At 43.6% G+C, this 21962-nt stretch overlaps 1 protein-coding gene across 9 annotated transcripts in view; it reads left to right on the top strand.

The window, feature by feature from the left end:
* LOC144603565 (contactin-1-like) overlaps window positions 1–21962 on the top strand; it is a 421240-nt gene that overhangs the window by 194182 nt on the left and 205096 nt on the right. For all 9 annotated transcript variants that reach the window (XM_078416950.1, XM_078416955.1, XM_078416958.1 and 6 more), the window contains 9 exons: window positions 1128–1254; window positions 1595–1767; window positions 9475–9570; window positions 13698–13904; window positions 15198–15297; window positions 18625–18806; window positions 19817–19950; window positions 20422–20551; window positions 21433–21583. In XM_078416950.1, coding sequence (XP_078273076.1) covers window positions 1128–1254; window positions 1595–1767; window positions 9475–9570; window positions 13698–13904; window positions 15198–15297; window positions 18625–18806; window positions 19817–19950; window positions 20422–20551; window positions 21433–21583 — 1300 coding nt within the window. The remainder of the gene's footprint in view (window positions 1–1127; window positions 1255–1594; window positions 1768–9474; window positions 9571–13697; window positions 13905–15197; window positions 15298–18624; window positions 18807–19816; window positions 19951–20421; window positions 20552–21432; window positions 21584–21962) is intronic.

Below are 21962 nucleotides of genomic sequence, written 5' to 3'. Positions count from 1 at the left end.
CTTTGGAAGATCAGACCTGGATGATTTCAATGTGGAAGGAGTAATTGTGTACTTGCACCATCAGGAAAGAAGCGTAACATTAATTGGGGATAGATTGTAAGCTGAAACGTTGATTACATGTTATCTTTGGCTTATAGATATGAAAGCAATAGAATAAGTATTTAGTCACTTCGTGACTTGAAGAGGTTTAAGGTACACATTGCGAATCATTGCAATATGACCGTAAGTTAAGATGTACACATTTTACTACTGAATACAATCAATTGATTCTATCTCTGTGTGGTACAGAGTTCTAAAGTATTGCAGTGAGGAATCACTAAGACCGTTGTCTATCATAAATCCATAACTGATATGCTCCACTAGTCTGCCTCCATTGATTCACAGCATCTGCCATTTTTCTCCCATTCTGCTCAATCTCTCCAAAGCTTCCCTGTTCGAGCATCATTTGTCTGGAGGAGATGGTGAAGCATTAACAATAAGGTTATGCAACTTGTTAAGGGAGATCCAATTTGCAGATGCAGAATAAAAGTCATCAGCTCAATGTCTTGAAACTTTACTCCGGATGAGCATTATAAAGAAATTCTGAGCTTAACAAATGACCTGTGCAGAAGTTAGCCACAATCTCTGGTTCTGTCTGAGGAAATGGCAGTTTAATTTTATTTGGCAAAGATTAATGGATGAGTGTTACAAAAAACAGTTATTTGTAAGAAATGGTCTCTTTTTATGAACTTTTAGTCGAAAGTGATTGTATACTGACAACTCAGTAAAAATGACTGTTATCAGTGTGGGGAGAATATCGGTTGAAAGCAGTGAAGAACTGCAACCACTCAGTACTCCTTTCGTGTATGTGTTGCCATTGGAAACGACCAGGTAGAGACTGACATGGTCACAACCAGTTCAAATGGTAAAACATTACCGATGTTCACAAAGAAAGGCAAGGAGGTTTTAAAGAAACCTATGCTGCTCTATATGTTTTAGGAAAGGAGGCGATGAGAAGGTAGGTTACATCTTCCCAATGGATGGACCAGATCAGACCAGCACAAATGTTAACTATATGTCACTGTGAATAGTATGACATCTCCTTGGTGTTGTCTCTTGGCTATAATAGCCATGTGTTGTAATTGCAGAAGACAGCAGGGAGTATGGGCCAGTGTTTGAAGAACAGCCACTGCCTACCATCTACCCAGAAGAATCTGAAGAAGCAAAAGTATCACTAAACTGCCGCGCTCGTGCAATTCCTTCCCCAGACTACAGGTAAAGGTGACCTTTTGCTTCGCTGTCTGGTGTTAGCTGTCCAAAGGATTGTAGTGATATACGTTTGATGTTGACATTCAGAACTGTATTAAACCTACACTTTATGTCCTCCTTTACTTTTCCTAATCTGATGCTGACCTAATTTGATTACCAGGTGAGTGCTGGAATGGTATTAGTCACTGCATTCATATAAAGTGCTCACCATGTACACTGGCACTGCTTTCACTGTGTGTATTATAATTGCAGGAATGTTTATCAGGTTACCGCCTCTCCTATTTGCACAGTTTATTTTCCTTCTTGTTTATTTCAAATTTCCCAATGTGCTTTTATTGTGTTGCAGATGGAAGAAAAACAACTACTTAATTAATGTGGAAGATAGCCGCTACAGTATGATTGGCGGTAACCTTGTAATCAACAACCCGGAAAAGGTGAAGGACCGTGGCAAATACCAGTGCGAAGCCTCAAACAAATATGGAACCATCATTAGCAAAGAGGCCGAGCTGCAGTTTGGGTGTATGTATTTATTTGCAATCCAAGAATCTTGCTAAGTAGATTTAGTTTAGTCTTACCTCCAGTGTCCCCCTCCCTGACATTTAGTCTGACGAAGGGACTCGACCCAAAACATCACCTATTCCTTTTCTGCAGAGATGCTGCCTGACCCGTGAGTTACTCCAGCATTTTTGTCTATCACTGGTTTAGTTTAGTTTATTGTCACGTGTACCGAGATTGATACAGTGAAAAGCGTTTTAGTTTGTGAAAAGATTTATTTGCTTCCTTGTATTTGTTCCAGTTTCCCTTGTATATCAGTCAAAGCTTTGTAGAAGCACTTTCTCCATTGCGTGAGAAGGTTAGTGCTTAAGAACAACCCCTTCCTGGATTTGAGCACACAATCTAGACAGTTCTGATGGGCTGTTACACTGCAGAGATGCAGTTTTTCGGCTGAGATGTTAACTGAAGGTCCACCCTCAGTACTCAAGTGGAAATAAAATTTCCCATCTCACTTGTGTAAAATGGGCAGGCAGTTCAAGAGTTCTGCTTATTTATTTGAGCAATAAAACAGTAAAGAGCTGTTGATCTGATTGTTTAACTCATTGCTCCTTGTGGAATCTTGCACTGTTGTGCACCGAACAAACTGAGGTTGTGTTTCAAGAAGTAGTTTACAGGCTGGGAAGTACTTGGGTTATCCTGAGATTGTATAAAGTCTTTCCCTGTTGAAATCGTTACCTCTCTGGCAAAAACTGGAGTTGCATGGTATATTCAGCTTGGAAACGGATTATACACTGAAGCTGCCTCCTCTCTCTCCATTGGCATAGCCTTCCATTCCCTTTTCCTTGTACGTTTAATGAGCTCTTCCACGGTGGCGCCGCGGTGGAGTTGCTGCCTTCCAGCGCCTGTAGCACCAGAGAAGCGGGTTCGATCCCGACTAGGGGTGTTGTCTGTACAGAGTTTGTACGTTCTCCCCGTGACGGCGTGGGTTTTCTCCGAGATCTTCGGTTTCCTCCCACATTCCAAAGACGTACATGTTTGTAGGTTAATTGGCTTAGAAACATAGAAAATAGGTGCAGGAGTAGGCCATTCGGCCCTTCGAGCCAGCACCGCCATTCAATATGATCAAGGCTGATCATCCAAAATTAATACCCCATTCTGACTTTTTCCCCATATCCCTTGATTCCCTTAGCCCTAAGAACTAAATCTAACTCTCTCTTGAAAATATCCAGTGAATTGGCCTTCACTGCTTTCTGTGTCAGAGAATTCCACAGATTCACAACTCTCTGGGTGAAAATGGGTGGCCTGGGTTTGTATACTTGGTATAAGTGTAAATTGTCCCTGGTATGTTATAGTGTTAATGTGCAGGAATCGCTGGTCGGCGCGGACTCGGTGGTCCGAAGGTCCTGCTTCCGCGCTGGTATATCTAAAACTAAATGCTCTGTTGTTATCCACCTCAATATCTCCCTGCAGTAGTGGATTCCATATTCTACTTAGAATTTTATCATATAGCATGGAAACAGGCTCTTTAGCCCAATTTGGTCACGCCAACCAAGATGCCTGTCGAAGTAATTCCCATTTGCCTTCATTTGGCCCATATCCTTCTAAACCTTTTATGACCATCTTCCTGATGATGATTTTATATTGAGGCCCCTTTCTTTGTCGCCACAAAATGGAAATGCTTACTGTGCCTGTTTTGTCTAAACTCAACAGGTTGACATAATATAAGAACAAAAACGGGATAAGAGTGGGCCATGTGTCCTTCAAGCTTGCTGCACCATTCAACTGGATCATGGCTGACCTTTTATGTCACTCACCATTTTCCTGCACTTTCCACATATTCCTTGATTCCTTTAATGTCCAGAAATATATCGATCTCTCAATGAACTCCCAACGTTTCTTATGCTAACGTTTAAGAATCAGTTGGACAGGTATGTGGATAGGACAGGTTTGGAGGGATATGAGCCAAAAGCAGACAGGCGGGATGAGTGGATGGGACATGTTGACCAGTGTGGGCAAGGTGGGCCAAACGGCCTGTTTCCATGCTGAATGACTCTTTAACTCAACATCTGTGCCAACTCAGCCTTCTCCCCAGACAAGTGAAGAGATTTCTCCTTATTTTTGCGTGACAATGAATGCTTGCCCTTCATTTCATGATTCCACAACCAAAGTAAACATCCACCAGACTTCTATCCCATCAAGCCCACTGAGAATCTTTTTAGGTTATCCACTTTGGCGGCAAGAACAGGAAAGCAGAGTATTTATTACTTGAATGGTGACCGATTGGGAGAAGGGGAGATGCAACGTGACCTGGGTGTCATGGTGCACAAGTCATTGAAAGCAAGCATGCAGGTGCAGCAGGCAGTGAAGAAAGCGAATGGTATGTTGGCATTCATAGCAAGAGGATTTGAGTTTAGGAGCAGGGAGGTTCTGCTGCAGTTGTACAGGGCCTTGGTGAGACCGCACCTGGAGTATTGTGTGCAGTTTTGGTCTCCTAACCTGAGGAAAGACGTTCTTGCCTTAGAGGGAGTACAGAGAAGGTTCACCAGATTAATCCCTGGGATGGCGGGACTTGCATATGAGGAAAGACTGGATAGACTGGGCTTGTACTCGCTGGAATTTAGAAGACTGAGGGGGGATCTTATAGAAACATATAAAATTCTTCAGGGGTTGGAGAGGCTAGATGCGGGAAGATTGTTCCCGATGTTGGGGGAGTCCAGAACCAGGGGTCACAGCTTAAGGATAAGGGGGAAGTCTTTTAGGACCGAGATGAGAAAACATTTCTTCACACAGAGAGTGGTGAGTCTATGGAATTCTCTGCCACAGAAGGTAGTTGAGGCCAGTTCATTGGCTATATTTAAGAGGGAGTTAGATGTGGCCCTTTTTGCTAAAGGGATCAGGGGGTATGGAGAGAAGGCAGGTACAGGCTACTGAGCTGGATGATCAGCCATGATCATATTGAATGGCGGTGCAGGCTCGAAGGGCCGAATGGCCTACTCCTGCACCTATTTTCTATGTTTCTATGTTTCTATGTTTCTACCCCGTCACCTAATTATATATTTTTAAGCAGAGTCCTGCAGAAGCAATGAGTAAGACAGGACCTGATTCTGGTGGAAGAATATCCAATGCAGATGGGATTTTGTTGAAGTTCACTACCCTTTTTGCATGGTCCAAGGGAAGCCTCCTGATGCCGAGATTACTCTCGTGAACATCTGTGAGTCCCTGATAAGTTATCTGTTCAGTTCAGTTTAGTTTATTGTCATGTGTACCGAGGTACAGTGAAAAGCTTTTGTTGCGTGTTAACCAGCCAGCGGAAAGACAATACATGATGACAATGCAGCCATTCACAGTGTACAGATGTACGATAAGGGAATAACGTTTAGTGTAAGGTAAAGCCAGTAAGTCCGATCAAAAATAGTCCAATAATAGTTCAGGACTACTCTCTGGTTGCAGTAGGATGGTTCAGTTGCCTGATAACAGCTGGGAAGAAACTATCCCTGAATCTAGAGGTGTGCCTTTTCATACCTCAATACTCTTTGACCAATGGGAGAGGGGAGAAGTGGCCAGGGTGCGACTCATCCTTGATAATGCTGCTGGTCTTGCCGAGGGTTTTTCATACTGTGCATCGATGGTCAGTTTTCAGTAACATTAGCTGTGATAATTCAATGACATCCTGGCACCATTTCCCACAGGCCAAGTGCGATTGTTGAAGAGAAATATCCTTACGGATTTTTTATGCTCTGTTTATTTCTCTTTGGACTCCATAGGTAAATATTTCACATTAAATGACCATGTTAGGGCAGGGCAGACTTATGTTCAAAATAATGGAAGGGATATTTTCTCCCTGATCAACAGACATTTTGATGTGGGGTCATCCATGCATGGAACAGATTACAGGGAGCAGGAGTGATTCTTAAATTGTCCCCAATGAGGAGTTCTTTCTTTTATTATCCAATAAACAACAGACTTAACTTGCCTGTTAAAAGGGATAAAAGGCACTGATACAGAAACTATACAAGTCCTTTGGTTGGAGAACAAAGACGGGTTCTAAGGAAAAGATCAGATTTTGTGATAGAAGCAGTTTTGCTGCTAGTAGCAAGAATGAGCTTGGGGGGGGGGGGGATTTTAGTGTCCACTCTGAAATGAATAGAATATAACAACGTGGAGACAGGCCCCTTGTCTGTGCCAACACAAAGCAGCTCTCAACACTAATTCCATTTTTATTCTCCCTCTCCTCTCTCTTTTGTAAGACTAAAACAATACGTTCTGATGGTTGGTCGGTCCCCTTTTATTCACGCATCTGTATTCCATAATACCCCCTCCCGACAAGTGCACCTTGGAGTCTGATTTTTTTTTGCACTTCCATCTAATTAGTGGCTGCTCATCTCTCCTTGAGGGTGAATGAATCTGATTCATTGTCCTGTTGCCTTTATTCCAGTTCCTTTTCAATGACTTGGTATTTAAGTAGGTGGGGGGAGGGGGTTATTCAGTTTAAACTAAATTGGGAGATTTTACCCAAGACTACCTGATTGTTTGCCAGTCTACCTTTGAGCCAGTCTGAACTAAAATAATTTTATTCTTCTTACACCAACTTTGTGTATTGCTAAAGATTCTGCTCATTGCCTGGAAACAGTTGCAACAGATGGCTTGATGCACCAGGACCAGTTTCAATGGTTCAATGAAAGAAACATACAAAAACATAGAAACATAGAAAATGGGTGCAGGAGGAGGCCATTCGGCCCTTCAAGCCAGTACCGCCATTCATTGTGATCATGGCATCATCCATAATCAGTAACCCTTGCCTGCCTTCTCCCTGTATCCCTTGATTCCACTAGCCCCTAGAGCTCTATCTAACTCTTTAAAATCCATCCAGTGATTTGGCCTCCACTGCCCTCTGTGGCAGAAAATTCCACAAATTCACAACTCTCTGGGTGAAAAGGTTCCTTCTCACCTCAGTTTTAAATGGCCTCCCCTTTATTCTAAGACTGTGGCCCCTGGTTGTGGTCTCCCCCAACATTGGGAACATTTTTCTTGCTTCTAGTTTGTCCAGTCTTTTTATAATTTTATATGTCTGTATAAGATCCCCTCTCATCGTTCTAAACTCCAGATAGACTAAGATAGACACAAAATGCTGGAGTAACCTGGCAGGATAGGCAGCGTCTCTGGATAGGAATAATGGGTGCTGTTTCGGGTCAAGATCCTTCATCAGACTCCTTCAGACCCCTCAGAAAGCACAGCTCTCTGTTCATTCTGCAGCAACAATTACTTTGAAGAACTTAAATGGTTCAATGGTACTATATTGTTGCAAGTCTGAAGTGCAAATGGCCAGTGAAATACTTTTCTGACAAACAGTCAAGTCGAGTATCACCATATCACCCTCAATTAGCAATTGTACAGATATTGTCTACTGAGACCGCATGCAAGAGGCACCATGTTTGACTAAAACAAGTGATGTCCTCTCCGCGCCCGTCCACATTGTTTGGCATTATTTTGGTGGCATTGTACTGTCATTTACATGTTATTTTAATCGTTAAAACTTATACTTGGCTGTGAAGTTCTTTTCTGGAGCCTTGTGGCTCAAACACAGTCAGACCTTTGAAAGCCAAACCGGGTGAGACCCTATTCAACAACTGAGCCCCTATTCAACAACTGAGCCCCTATTCAACAACTGAGCCCCTAAGTGTGCTATGACATTACCCTGTGAACCACACTCCTTTGTCTGGGTTCCTCAGAACAACAAAGCAAGCAGAATAAAGATAGGAGAAAGAATTTGAACCTTGATCAGTTTTGTCGGAAATTGGGAAGGAGTGAAAAGTAGCTTGTTGAGCTGCACAAAGAAGTTGAAAGCTCAACTTTTCTCAGCGTCAGTGCCGATAAATGTTCAAGACCTTTTTGTGCATGCAGAAGGTTCAAGTTTAAATCTGCCTCCTGTAAAGTTTGACCACTTACCCCAGCCCCCAACTCGTGCTAAAGGAAGTGGGTTCATTCTATTTAATCCGCCTAGGCCTCTCGTAATTTATTCACCTCCATTGTGTCCCCTCAACCTCTTCTGTTCCAAAAAAAATAACCCTATCCTTTTCTCGCAGCTACAAATTTGTAAGTACATAGAGTCATAGAGTGATACAGTGTGCAAACAGGCCCTTCGGCCCAATTCGCCCACACCGGCCAACAATGTCCCAGCTACAGTAGTCCCACTTGACTGCGCTTGGTCCATATCCCTCCAAACCTGTCCTTTCCATATACCTGTCTAAGTGTTTCCTAAACGATGGGATAGTCCCAGCCTCAACTACCTCCTCTGGCAGCTTGTTCCATACACCCGCCACCCTTTGTGTGAAAAAGTTACCCCTCTGATTCCTATTAAATCTTTTCCCCTTCACCTTGAACCTATGTCCTCTGGTCCTCGATTCCTCTACTCTGGGCAAAAGACTCTGTGCATCTACCTAATCTATTCCTCTGATGATTTTGTATATCTCTATAAGATCTCTCCTCTTCCCCCTGCGCTCCATGGAATAGAGACTCAGCCTACTCAAACTCTCCCTATAGCTCACACCCTCTAGTCCTGGCAACATCCTTGTAAATCTTTTCTGAACCTTTTCAAGCTTGACAATATCTTCCCTATAAGATGGTGCCCAGAACTGAACACAATATTCTAAATGCGGTCTCACCAACGTCTTATACAGCTGCAACATAACCTCCCAACTTCTATACTCAATACTCTGATTGATGAATGGATACCTGCAACGTCCTCTGCACCCTCTCCAGTGCAGTCAAAACTTTCCTGCAATGTGGTGCCCAGAACTGTTTATGGTCTAATTAGGGTTGCACACAGTTTCAACATCGTTTCATGTTCTATGCCTTGGCTAATGTAAGGCATTATCCTCCATGCCTTTTAAACCACCGTATTGACTCGTCCATGAGGATCCCTGGGCTACACTCCAAACTCAGTGTTCCTGAGCTATTGTCAACAACATCCTATTTACATCTATCCTTTTCCCATGTTGCATACCTCAAAGTGCATCACCTCACATTTTTCTGGATTAACTTCCATTTCTAATTTTTCAGACTAACTAACTAGACCACTTGTAGCTGTCTGTTGTTTAATATTTTCCTCCATACAGTCAACGCCAACTTTAGTATGTAGGGAGGAACTGCAGATGTTGGTTTAAACCAAAGTCAAACAGAAAAAGCTAGAGTAACTCCGCTGGTTAGGCAGCATCTCTGGAGAAAAGGAATAGGTGATGTTTTGGGTTGAGAAACCCAAAACGTTACCGATTCCTTTTCTGCAGAGCTGCTGCCTGACCCACTGCATTACTCCAGATTTGTGTGTGTGTCCAACTGTAGTATGATCTACAGAATTTTCCATCTCATCTTAATGTTTAGGTCTGACTCGTTAAATGTACTATACAGAGCAAAGGGACAAAGAAGAGAAGCACATTTTGTTTTAAGCAGCAGCAGCAGCATTTGCTGGGAAATTTTTAGGAGTCACATTGACCATTGAAGAATGAAGATTCAATCATTAATTGAATCATTACAATGCTTGGAATGGTAAAAATGAGTCTGCTATCACAACCAGAATTTTAACGAAAGTGGAATTGTGAAATCACGTGGGCATCAATCTCCAGCCTGCCTTCGCTCTGAGAGGTCTTGTTTGGAAATGGGGGTTTTACTCATTGAAATTCCATTGGCTATTGTTTTTGAATTAAAAGTATGTTTTTTCTCATCTTTCTCCTGTAGATCTCGAGAGGTTTCCGACTGACGAGCGGCATGCAGTGAAGGCAAGGGAAGGAGTTGGTGCAGTGCTTTTGTGTGCAGCCCCTCCACATTTTCCAGGTAATTCCACAAGGCTGTCATGTCATTCAGTGAAGCATTTTGCAAATCAATCTTTTGAAAAAATGTCTGCTTTATTTTGCTACTGGCATCCCACCAGCTTCTCAGTAACAACACCAACTAATTAACCATGCTATCCCAGCCCAGTGGAGTTAGGATCGAGCCATTGTCTAAAGGATGTTGAACCTTCTGGGTTATTGAACTATTGGAGAGACATGTTAGGGTTATGTAGAAAACAGATTAATCCAGTCATTAGTTACGTGCAGTGAACGTTTACACATTTTACACACCTAAAATGTTAATAGAATGTAAACACACTTGCATTGGCTTATTGTCATTTGGAGGATCACAAAATATCTTGAATGATTTGGTTGGGAACTTGCAAAATGTTTATCTGTGGTGTACGACTATCCACCCTTCGTGGCCATTTTGTCTGTTGCATTAATGAAAATTGTGCTGCAAAACATAAACCAGTCTTCATGCTGATGAGAACTTCTCTCAGTGGGAGGTCTATTTGATAAGCATGCAATTGTTATCTTTATTGCGAAGGAAGTAAAATCTAGGCATAGTGTGTTTCGATCAAAGTATTTTCTGGGAAATGAAATCTTCTATTGTTTGCGTGATGTTATCCATGTGTCCTAATTTAGTTAGTGTCATGTTTATCTGGCACTTGCTGATTGATCATTTGTATTAATGATTTGTTGACAGGTCTTATCTCGCCTTTGGGTTAACATTCTGCCTCAACTGTGGGGAATTCAGAGGGTCTTAATGTTAAGAATCTTGGTGATAGATGCAAAACGGGTTTCTATGAAAACACAGAGAATCACAGAAAAATTGTAGAAGGAAGCCATTTAGCCACTGGCTTGAGATTGTTCGCTTGTAATGCCATGAAGGCTGGCTTGTGGCATTTAGCTACGGCAACTCATCTTTCTTTCCATGGGATTATAAGAATTCTGTGGATCAGCTGGAATTTATACTTTGAGCGTGGATTTTTTTTAACGCTATCTAAAAGTAATTGTATTGTTTTGGGATCTTATTTTGAGCAATTGAAATCTTGAATAAAAAATTAGCTTCAGCAGTAATGACCATGAACTATGGGTCATTTTAAAACCTATCTGATCACCTGTACCCTAAGAGATCTATGCTTCTGAACTTGGATGGCTTCATATGTGACTCCAGTCTGAACATTGTAGTTGGCCATTAAATGGACTGGCAAGCATCTCTAATAGGAGAATGATTATGGATGTGAATTAATTACATTAAAAAAAGGTATGAGGCAATCTTACTGGGTAGCTTTCACTTTGCTGCTTGTTATCTTTTGAATAGGATGCAAAGCAGTGGATATTGTTAGCTCTGAAAATTTTAACTTTGGGTAAGCTAGGGTTAAATTCTTCAGAAAAAATACTTAATGGAGTTCCTAGATTAAATAGAAAGAAACTAAGTTCTCCCAACAGAGGGATATAACTTCCTGAGAGCTTTTGAAAACAGTGTTCTGTTTTCAGGTCAATTGTTTTGGCGAGGAATGCTTTGGCCCTATGTTGATTTTTCACCATCTTGTGGCTGTTACCAGCCACTGCATGGAAATGACCAATAAACCTGTTAACCAAACATGGGATTTTGCATTTCTTGCAATGTACATAAATTCAAGAATAATATTTAATCTGTTCAACAGCATCAATATTTTGTCAGTGAAAATTAAAAAGAAAAACTGAAAACGCTGGAAATCTGAGACAAAATATAGAAATAATGAACTGCATTTGCTGGTGAATACACAAAAGGACACAGTGCTGGAGTAACTTAGCAGGTCAGACAGCCTGGAGAACATGGATAGGTGACTTTTGGATTGAGACCCTTCAGACTGATGGTAGTGGGGAGAAGAAAGCTGGAAAGGGGGCGAGGTCGGACAAGCATGAAAGTAATAGGTGGACAAGGGGGAGAGGGGGAATGGGGTTGGGTGGGTGTTGGCAGGCAGATGATTGGAACAAAAGCCAGAGATAAAATCAGACAGGATTGAAGATTGCAAATTGTGAAGCCAGAGGGGGGAAAGTAGTGGTGGTGAGGTAGGGAGTGGTAATGGGTGGAAGTGCATGTGGGGCACAGGGAAGAGGAGGGAAAGGTTGAAGCAGAATCTCAAGCTTTCAGAATTGGCAATGACCAGGATCAATTGTTGTTGATGTTCACACTTCAAAATTTGACGAATACTGAAAGGCCTGGATAGAGTGAATGTGGAGAGATGTTTCCACTAGTCGGAGTCTCGGACTAGAGGCCATAGCAGAATAAAAAGATGTACCTTTAGAAAGGAGATGAGGAGAATTTGTTTTAGTCAGAGGGTGGTGAATCTGGAATCTGTGGAATTCATTGCCACCGAAGGCTGTGGAGTCCAAGTCAATGGGTATTTTTAAGACGGACATTGATAGATTCTTGATTAGTACGGGTATCGGGGGGAGTGGGGTGAAGGCAGGAGAACAGGGTTGAGGGAAAGATAGATCATCCATGATTGAATGGCGGAGTAGACTTGATGGGTCGAGTGGCCTAATTCTAATCCTTTAACGTAAGAACATGAAAATTTGAGAGTGTGCAATTTGAGAACATGTGAATGTGCAGGCGAGTAGATCTAAGGGCGCCCAACCCAGACGACTATCTGTGTGCTCGTCACAGAAGCGGACTTGCAATCACACATTACAATCGCTCCAAGCTTTTAAATCTCTACTTCAAGAGCAACATTTCTTACTTTAACTATGCTCTTCTTAAACACATCTCAGATACTCTCGGACAATCTTTCATCAGACTTTACTAATTTTATCTTGCACGAAACTGTATCACGTATCTGTGCACTGTGAATGGCTCGATTGTAATCAGGTATTGTCTTTCCACTGACTGGTTAGCATTCAACAAAAACCTTTCACTGTACCTCGGTACATGTGACAATAGACAATAGGTGCAGGAGTAGGCCATACGGCCCTTCGAGCCAGCACCACCATTCAATGTGATCATGGCTGATCATTCTCAATCAGTACCCCGTTCCTGCCTTCTCCCCATACCCCCTGATTCAGCTATCCTTAAGAGCTCTATCTAGCTCTCTCTTGAATGCATTCAGAGAATTGGCCTCCACTGCCTTCTGAGGCAGAGAATTCCACAGATTCACAACTCTCTGACTGAAAAAGTTTTTCCTCATCTCTGTTCTAAATGGCCTACCCCTTATTCTTAAACTGTGGCCCCTGGTTCTGGACTCCCTCAACATTGGGAACATGTTTCCTGCCTCTAATGTGTCCAACCCCTTAATAATCTTATACGCTTCGATAAGATCCCTTTTCATCCTTCTAAATTCCAGTGTATACAAGCCTAGTCGCTCTAGTCTTTCAACATATGACAGTCCCGCCATTCCGGGAATTAACTTAGTAAACCTACGCTGCACGCCCTCAATAGCAAGAATATCCTTCCTCAAATTTGGAGACCAAAACTGCACACAGTACTCCAGGTGCAGTCTCACTAGGGCCCTGTACAACTGCAGAAGGACCTCTTTGCTCCTATACTCAACTCCTCTTGTTATGAAGGCCAACATTCCATTGGCTTTCGTCACTGCCTGCTGTACCTGCATGCTTCCTTTCAGTGACTGATGCACTAAGACACCCAGATCTCGTTGTACGTCCCCTTTTCCTAACTTGACACCATTCAGATAATAATCTGCCTTCCTATTCTTACCACCAAAGTGGATAACCTTACACTTATCCACATTAAACTGCATCTGCCATGCATCTGCCCACTCACACAACCTGCCCAAGTCACCTTGCAACCTCATAGCATCTTCCTCACAGTTCACACTACCACCCAGCTTTGTATCATCTGCAAATTTGCTAATGGTACTTTTAATCCCTTCATCCAAGTCAACTAAACTAAACAATAAACTAAACAAAGCAGTGGAGGATGATAGTATACAAATTGAGCACACCTGAAGCAGAGCAGCCACCAGACTAGACTGATAGAGGATATACACTGCCATTTCCAGAGCACATAATGGGGTAATTACCAACAAGGCTTTCGTGTGCATCTGTCATTAATTGTGCCTTGCTTCATATTGCATCTTCTCTAAGATCGGGGTTGATCACAGGCTTTGTTTGGTTTCCCCACAGATGACTTGACGTATCGCTGGCTGCTGAACATATTCCCCAGGTTCATCGGGTCCGACAGGCGGCACTTCGTTTCCCAGAACACCGGCAATCTCTACATTGCGAATGTGGAAGATACCGACCTGGCCAATTACTCCTGCATGGTCAGCAGCCCCTCCATCTCCAAGAGTGTTATCAGCAAGTACATCCCGCTCATCCCTCAAAGAGGCGGTGAGGATTAATTATTGTATTTTGCAACTTTTCTCCAAATCTTTTAGAATGGACAGGACAACATTTGTTTGCAGCAGAAATTTTAGGCTAAAATTTGCCAGCATGCAGAAAATGACCACAGAGCCGAGAGGATACGATCTTTAGATTTTATTTTAAATTTCAAGAATTCACAAGCGCAGTGTGCATTTCATGTAACAGCACAAACCTTCTGCTGTGGTTAGGTCAAAGTGTTCAAATACAGGACAGGATAGACGCTGCAACCTCATTTTGAGCCTCTGAAACAAAAGCATTTGAAGAGTGAACAGAAAATGATGGAAAATGCCTAGTGTGTCAGGCGGCATCTGTGGAGAATAGAATGGGGTTAATAGAATGGAGCACAGTGGCACAGCTGGTATAGCTGCTGCCCCACAGCCGCAGAAATCCAAGTTCGATCTTGACCTCGGGTTCTGGCTGTTTGGAGTTTGCACGTTATCCTTGTGACCATGTGGGTTTCCTCTGGGTGCTCCGGTTTCCTCCCGCATCCCAAAGACGTGTGGGTTTCCAGGTAAATTGGCCTCTATAAATTGCCCCCAAGTGTGCAGGGAGTGGATGCAAAAGTGGACTAACATAGAATTAGTGTGAACAGGTGATCGATGGACAGCATGGACTCGGTGGGCCGAAGGGCCTGTTTCCATGTTGTATCTGGGCAGTGATTATTTACCATGTAAATGATAAGGGAGGAATTAAACTTAGAATTGGTATTGAAATAGTGTGAACGTAAGATTGATGGTTAGCTTGGGTTGGTGGGCTGAAGGATCCACTTCCATGCTGTATCTCTCTGTGACCACCATCAGAACAGGTTATTTCTCCACAGATGGTGTCTGCCTACTGGCTGTTGCAGTTTTGCTTTAGATATAACAGCCATTTCGTGGCTGAATGCATTTAGTTATCCGTTCTCTATCCGTTTTATTTTGTTGGAATTGCTATTAAATGATCGATTAAGTTTATTAAACTGGGCCCAAAATTTTTCACACATATGCACATTTGCCCCACTTTTCACATGGCACAAATAGCACAAAAGCGCTAACCTGAAAATGGACGCAAAAAGCTGGAGTAACTCAACGGGACAGGCAGCATCTCTGGAGAGAAGGAATGGGTGACTTTTTGAGTCGAGACCATTCTTCAGACCTGCCTGAAGAAAGGTCTTGACCCACTGAGTTACTCCAGCTTTTTGTGTCTATCTTCGGTTTAAACCAGCATCTGCAGTTCCTTCCTAGACATTTCTTGTGCTAACCTGTGTGGTTTAAATTTCAGGCGTGGTAAAAAGATATCCTGCTGACATTCGGGTGAAGTTCACGGACACCCAAGTCTTGATGGGCCAGAACCTAACTCTTGAATGCTTTGCACTTGGCAAGTAAGTATGAAGATGAAGGTGAACAGTGTGAACAGTGGGGGGTGGGGGTGGGGGGGGGGGGGGGGGGGTCCATTCTTGTTATGTTCCTTTTTCCTACATGCAGATATTAATGAAACACAGTGCATCCAAAGGCCATTTAGCCTCTCAGACCTGCTCTCCTGGCTAATTCCTGATCTACTCACATTAGTTCCATATCCTGTGACATTCTTGCGTTGACACTGATCTCAGTCTGATATCCATTTACCCGAGTCTCTTGTCTTTGGAAGGACAAATTTGAGATTTCGCACTTTCTGTAGGAAAGTGCTTCCTGATTTGTTTTGTCAGTGCCCTGGTGTATCAATTTACCCGACCGTCTCTTGTCTTTGGATAGGAGAATTTAGGATTACTCACTTTCTATGGGAAAGTGCTTCCTGATTTATTTTGTCAGATCCCAGGCTGGAATCATGAGATTTTCACTTTTTGTTTTAGATTTCTCACAGGAGGAAAGTCTGCCCAACCATTCCATTTCTGATGAGGACTTCTTGCCCTGAGACATAAGTTCTCTTCCTCTCCTCATGGATACTGCCTGACCTGCTGAGTGTTTCCAGCAGTTCCTGTTTTTCTTGCTGGAGCGTTTTGTGCCAATTAGGGTATACCATATTGTGGGAAGTCTTGTGGGTTAAAATGCACTGGAGCAAAGCACAAAGGGATAAACTGTGCTGGGGTAAACCACATTAGGGTAAACCACACTGCAGTAATCCATCCTGCGACAACCTATGCTTGGATAAACCTCTCCAGGCTTGACTGTGTTGTGCCCCACTGTCTCTACTGATGTGAACTATATAATGTAAACTATGCTGGAGAAATTACACTGGGGTAGGCCACCATATGTTATCTCATCTAAGTGTAAATTAAGCTGCAGAGTTGAATCACATTGGGGTGAAACTGCTGAAGTAAACTGTGCCTGGGCACACAATGCCAGGATAAACTATGCCAATGTAAAATGTGATGCGTGACTAATTCAGTTTAGTTTAGAGATACAGCGTGGAAATAAGCCCTTCAGCCCACCGAGTCCACATCAGCTGACGATCACCTGCATACTAGTTCTATCCTGCACACAGAACAATTTACAGAAGCCAATTAACCTGTGAAAAGGGGCAGAGTGTCATTCCTCTGGGTGACAGTCAGAGCCATGCTGTAAATACACTGATGAGCCAAAACATTATGACCATCTGCATAATATGCTGTGGTCCTCCGTGTGCCGCCAAAGCAGCGCCGATCCGCCGAGGCATGGACTCTGCAAGACCCCAGAAGGTGTCCTGTGGTATCTGGCACCAAAACATTAGCAGCAGATCCTTCAAGCCCTGTAAGTTGCGAGGTGGAGCCGCCGTAGATCGGATATCGATCCAGCACATCCCACAGATGCTCAATCGGATTGAGATCTGGAGAACTTGGAGGCCAGGGCAACACCGTGAATACTTCATCATGTTCCTCAAACCATTCCCGAACAATGTGTGCAGTGTGGCAGGGCGCATTACCCTGCTGAAAGAGGCCACTGCCATCAGGGAATACCATTGCCATGAAGGGGTGTACCTGGTCTGCAACGATGTTTAGGTAGGTGACACGTGTCAAATTGACGTCCACATGAATGGCCGGACCCAGGGTTTCCCAGCAGAACATTGCCCAGAGCATCACACTACCTCCACCGGCTTGTCGTCTTCCCAAGGTGCATCCTGGTGCCATCACTTCCCCAGATAAACGGCGCACACGGATACAATGTAGGCGCTTTCGACGGTGGTCAGGGGTCATCATGGGCACTCTGGCCGGTCTGCGGCTACGCAGCCCCATACGCAGCTGGGTACGATGCACTGCATATTGTGACACATTCCTCGTGTGACCACCATTTAAAATTTTCTGTGACTCGTGCCATAGCAGACCTTCTGTTGGTTCGGACCAGACGGGATAGCCTTCGTTGCCCTCACGCATCGATGAGCGAACACCCTGTTGCCTGTTTGTGGTTTGTCCCTCCTCGGACCACTGTCATTAGGTACTCACCACAGCGTTCCGGGAGCACCCACAAGCTTTGCTGTTTCAGAGATGCTCTGACCCAGTCATCTGGCCATAACAATTTGGCCCTTGTTAAAGTCGCTCAGGTCTTTGCTCCTGCCCATTTTTCCTGCATCCAACACATCAACTTCAAGAACTGACTGTTCACTTGCTGCCTAATATATCCCACCCCTTGACAAGTGCCATTGTAACAAGATAATCAATGTCATTCACTTCACCTGTCAGTGGTCATAATGTTTTGGCTCATCGGTGTATCTTGCAACAGTTTTCTCAGAAGTTTCCCAGTCAACACATTTACCACAAATGCTTTCATATTTTCACCTCAACGAAGAAGATTTTAAATTGGTAGGTCTTCTGGGCCTTGTGTACCTCAGTAAACTGAGAAATATTTCATTTATTTTCTCTTTGACCTAGATCCCTAACTTGTACCTCTGTCCACACATTGTTTTCAAGGCATCTACATGAATTGACTTTCAGTAACTCCCCCTCTCTTTTTCTCTCGCCCTTCCTGTTCCCCTTCTCCCTTCCCATCTTCTTGTTCTCTCTCTCTCTCCCTGTAATCTCTTCCTCAAAACCCTTTATTTCTTTTGAATCACCTCCTCTCACCTGTATTGTTCTCCCTCTTTTTACGGACCCCCTTGTCCTTGTTGTCTCATTTTTTCTCCCCCTTTCTCTAACTTTCTCTCTGTACACACTCTTCGTTCCCTCCTCTCTTTTTCCTTTCTCTTTGTCTCCCCTTGTTATCGCACTCTTTTTTCTCCCTTTCTCTCTTCCTTACCCTATCCCCCTCCTATCCTTCCTCTCTTCCTTTCCGTTGTTATCTCATTCATTCCTTTCCCTTTACTGCTGTTGTCTCACTCTCTTTCCCTCTGTCCCCCTCTCTTTTTTTCCCTCCGTTCCACTCCACTTGTTATCTTTCTTTCCCTCTTCTCTTGTCTCTCTCTTTCCCCCCTCTCTCTCCCTCTCTTTCTCTGTTCCTTTCCTCTTGTTTCATTCATTTTTTCCCCTCTCCCGCTGTTGTCTCACTCTTTTTACCTCTGTCCCTCTCTCTCTCTTTCACTCTCCCCTTCCCCTCCCTCTCTCTTTGTTATCTTATTCTTTCTTTCCCTCTACCCGTGTCTCATTCTCACTCTTTCGCTCACTTGCTCTCTCTTCCTCTCTTTGTCGTCTCATTCATTCTTTCTTTCCCTCATTCTTTCTTTCCCACTCCCTTCATTCTCTCCCCCCCTCCCCCCCCCCCCCCCCCCCCATTTATTCGCTGCTCTCCCCCTCTTCCTTCAGCCCAATTCCTAAAATCGAGTGGCGAAAGGTGAGGGGCAGCCTGCCCAGCAGCGCCGAGCTGTTCAACTTCAACTCGGTCCTGAGGCTGTCAAACATTCAGCCCGAGGACGAGGGGACCTACGAGTGCGAAGCCAAGAACTCCAAAGGAACTGACAAGGTTGAAGGCTGGCTGACCGTGCACGGTAAGGGAACTCATGCACCAACCTTCACCTCTGAGTCAGGGAGTTTGCTTTCCCAGCCGGCTCTGCTCCAGTCCCGAGATCACTGGCCAAGCTTTAGCAAGACGGAGACTGAGTGCCAACTGTATGGACAGAACGCCAGGCCTCAGAGAGGGTGCAGAAGGGATCTGCGTGATTAATTCAAGGAACAGATTTGCGGTATTAGTTCCGGGATGAGATTTGTAGTATTAGCTCTGAGAAGAGACGGTTCCAACCCCGGAGAAGCTGGAGTTCATCGAGGTTTGATTAAACAGGGTTTGAGGATTCGCATAAAGTGTCAATCTCTTCCACTGGTAGGCGAGTTGGGACACTTATAGGGGACACAGATGTAGTTTTATTGAGAAAAGGATGAGGATGAGCATGACCTTTTTACGCAACAGGCTAGTCCCAAATAGTTGCTGGATGCGGATACTATAACAACTGACTAAGAAAAAAAGATTTGTTTGGAGATGTACTTAAAACAGGGAGGATATGGAGAGCTTTCGGATAAGTGCAAAGAAGTGGGACTTATTGGTTATTCTTTGAAGTGTCCTGACCCAAAACGTCTCTCGTCCCTTTTCTCCTGAGATGCTGCCTGACCCGTGAAGTTACTCCAGCGTTTTGTGTCTATCTTTGGAATAGCAGATAATATGTATAATGACATGGCCTTGTCCAACTTTAATTTTTATTGGCTCCTTTGGAAGGTAGTTGTGTGAGGATAACTGAATCATCCTACCACAACCAGAGAGCAGTCTTGAACTACTATCTACCTCATTGGTGACCCTCAGACTATCCTTGATTGGACTTTGTAGGCTTTACCTTGCACTAAATGTTATTCCCTTACCATATATCTATACACTGTAAATGGCTCGGTTGTAATCATGTATTGTCTTTCTGTTGACGCAACAAAAGACAATAAACTAAACTGTAAACTGTATAAAAATATCAATGTCACTAGACCATCATTTTACCCTGAGGTTTTTCTCTCTTTACAGCCCATCCGTACTGGATCCATCCGCTCAATGACACCATCGAAGATGTTGAGGGTACCCTGATCTGGCCCTGTGAAGCCAGAGGAAAGCCCCAGCCCACCTACAGATGGTTCCGAAACGGACAGGTCATTTTTGGGGTAGGGACCTGCACTACTGTCGGTTTTGACTTCACTTGCTGCCAATACATGCCCGCTCATACACAGCATAAAGACATGCATGTATCTTTGAATCCCTTGGATATTTTGTGTCTACTGTATGCTTCTGTATGCTAATGTATGCTTCTCTGTCTACATTGTTTAGTCTGAAGAGCATCCCAGGCCTTTGGTTAACAATTTTGTGTTTATTTTAACGCAGATATAAATGTTTGCCTCTTTCTTTCTCCAGGCCCTTGGTGTGACGGTGACTTTCTTCCATGTGTTGCTGTGAATTATGTAAAGTTCTGCAAAAATTCTAAACAACGATTTTTGACAATCCTTTGTTTCTACAGCCAGCGTGATAAGTTAAGATGTGGAATGATGACAGGATGATAAAGCGGGATATAAAGGCTGGCAATGAGTGTTTGAGCTGAGACATATCTCTTAATTAATCCTGCATTTATCTGTGCCCAGGGCCGATACCGAATAACAAGAGGGGATCTACGGATTAACCGACTGACCCTGGAAGACTCTGGAATGTATCAGTGTGTGGTGGAGAACAAGCACGGATCCCTGTATTCCAATGCTGAACTCAAGGTTTTGGGTTGGTATTCTGCACAAAGTGCAGCACCAAGTTTAGTAGAAATCATTATTTCCAAGTTCTGCTCAGCCTTTGAAATCACTTCATAGGTCTCAGCTGGAATACCTACCGTGACCAGTTCTGGGTCCTTGCAGAGATTGCTGAGAAGATTGTTGGGGAAATGTACCAGGGATGTGGAGTTAAGGAGGGTGTGTTTAAATAACAATTGATTTTGAAAGAGTGAATAAAGTGAAGCTATGCCACTGGGGAGAGTGTTGCTAACCAAATGCCATCGAGTTAAGATAATTCACAACAAAACCAGGGAGAATGTAAGAAGTTCTCAAGCTTTGAACTGTCTGAAAGTATAGTGGAGGCAGATTCAGCAATAAATGTCAGAGGATAGTGCATCTATAGTTTCCCAACACATGGGGCTGAGCAGGAGCGAGAGAGTAGTTGGTGCATTTTTGTAAGATCTCCTATAGGAGTTACGGCCACATGGGCTCTCAGCAGTTTGATTCTGCTTAAAGTGATTGAGTTAATGGAGATAGTTGCACTTAATTATGATCGTGCCATGCATAAGAAGATTTTTACTGAGCTGTATGCAATAAAGAAATGTAATTGTACTCGGGTACATGTGATTATAAAGTACCATTGAATGCAGATCATCCATGCTGTGATAGAATGAGTGAGGTTGAGGGGCTAGATGTTCTTTTCCTTATTCCTGATGCTCAATTCCGAGTAACGCAGTTCCACTCTGACTTTTCTGCTCGTCTTCCTTTCCTTCATTGTCTGTGGATGTGGGTAGGGGATGGTGGGGAGGGTGTGGGGGAGGGAAAAGTTGGAGGAAGAGATTTGAGACTTTGCAATGGTTTTGGTTTCGAAACGTATTCCTTGCTTTCCTTTAGCTTTGGCACCCGACTTCAGGCAGAACCCAGTGAAGAAAAAGCTCCTGGGAGCCAGAGGAGGCAAAGCGATCATTGAGTGCAAACCAAAGGCTGCACCAAAACCAAAATTCATTTGGAGCAAAGGCACAGAGCTCCTCCGGAATAACTCAAGGTCAGTAAAATGGACCCGTCTCCGTGTTCATTTGAGGTCAAGTGGGCCAAAGGGCCTGCTTCCGTACTGTATCTCTAAACTAATTATACTGTCAACTGTGCCAAACTATTCTGACCAATGATCCCTGCACACTCTCACTATCCTACGCATACCAGGGATAATTTCCAATTACACCAAGCCAATTAACCGACAAATATGTTTTTGGAGTGTGGGAAGAATTTGGAGAAAACCTACCCAGGTCACGGGGAGAACATACAAACTACATACAGACAGCATCCGTAGTCAGGATCAAAACAGACCCTGGCACTGCAAGGCAGCAACTCTACCCCTGTGCCACTGTGCCGCCATCGTGTAGACCAAATGGTGCAGACAAAATGGC

The sequence above is a fragment of the Rhinoraja longicauda genome, chromosome 20 (assembly GCF_053455715.1).
Source record: "Rhinoraja longicauda isolate Sanriku21f chromosome 20, sRhiLon1.1, whole genome shotgun sequence".
NCBI lineage: Eukaryota > Metazoa > Chordata > Chondrichthyes > Rajiformes > Arhynchobatidae > Rhinoraja > Rhinoraja longicauda.
This window is presented reverse-complemented; position numbering and strand designations above follow the sequence as displayed.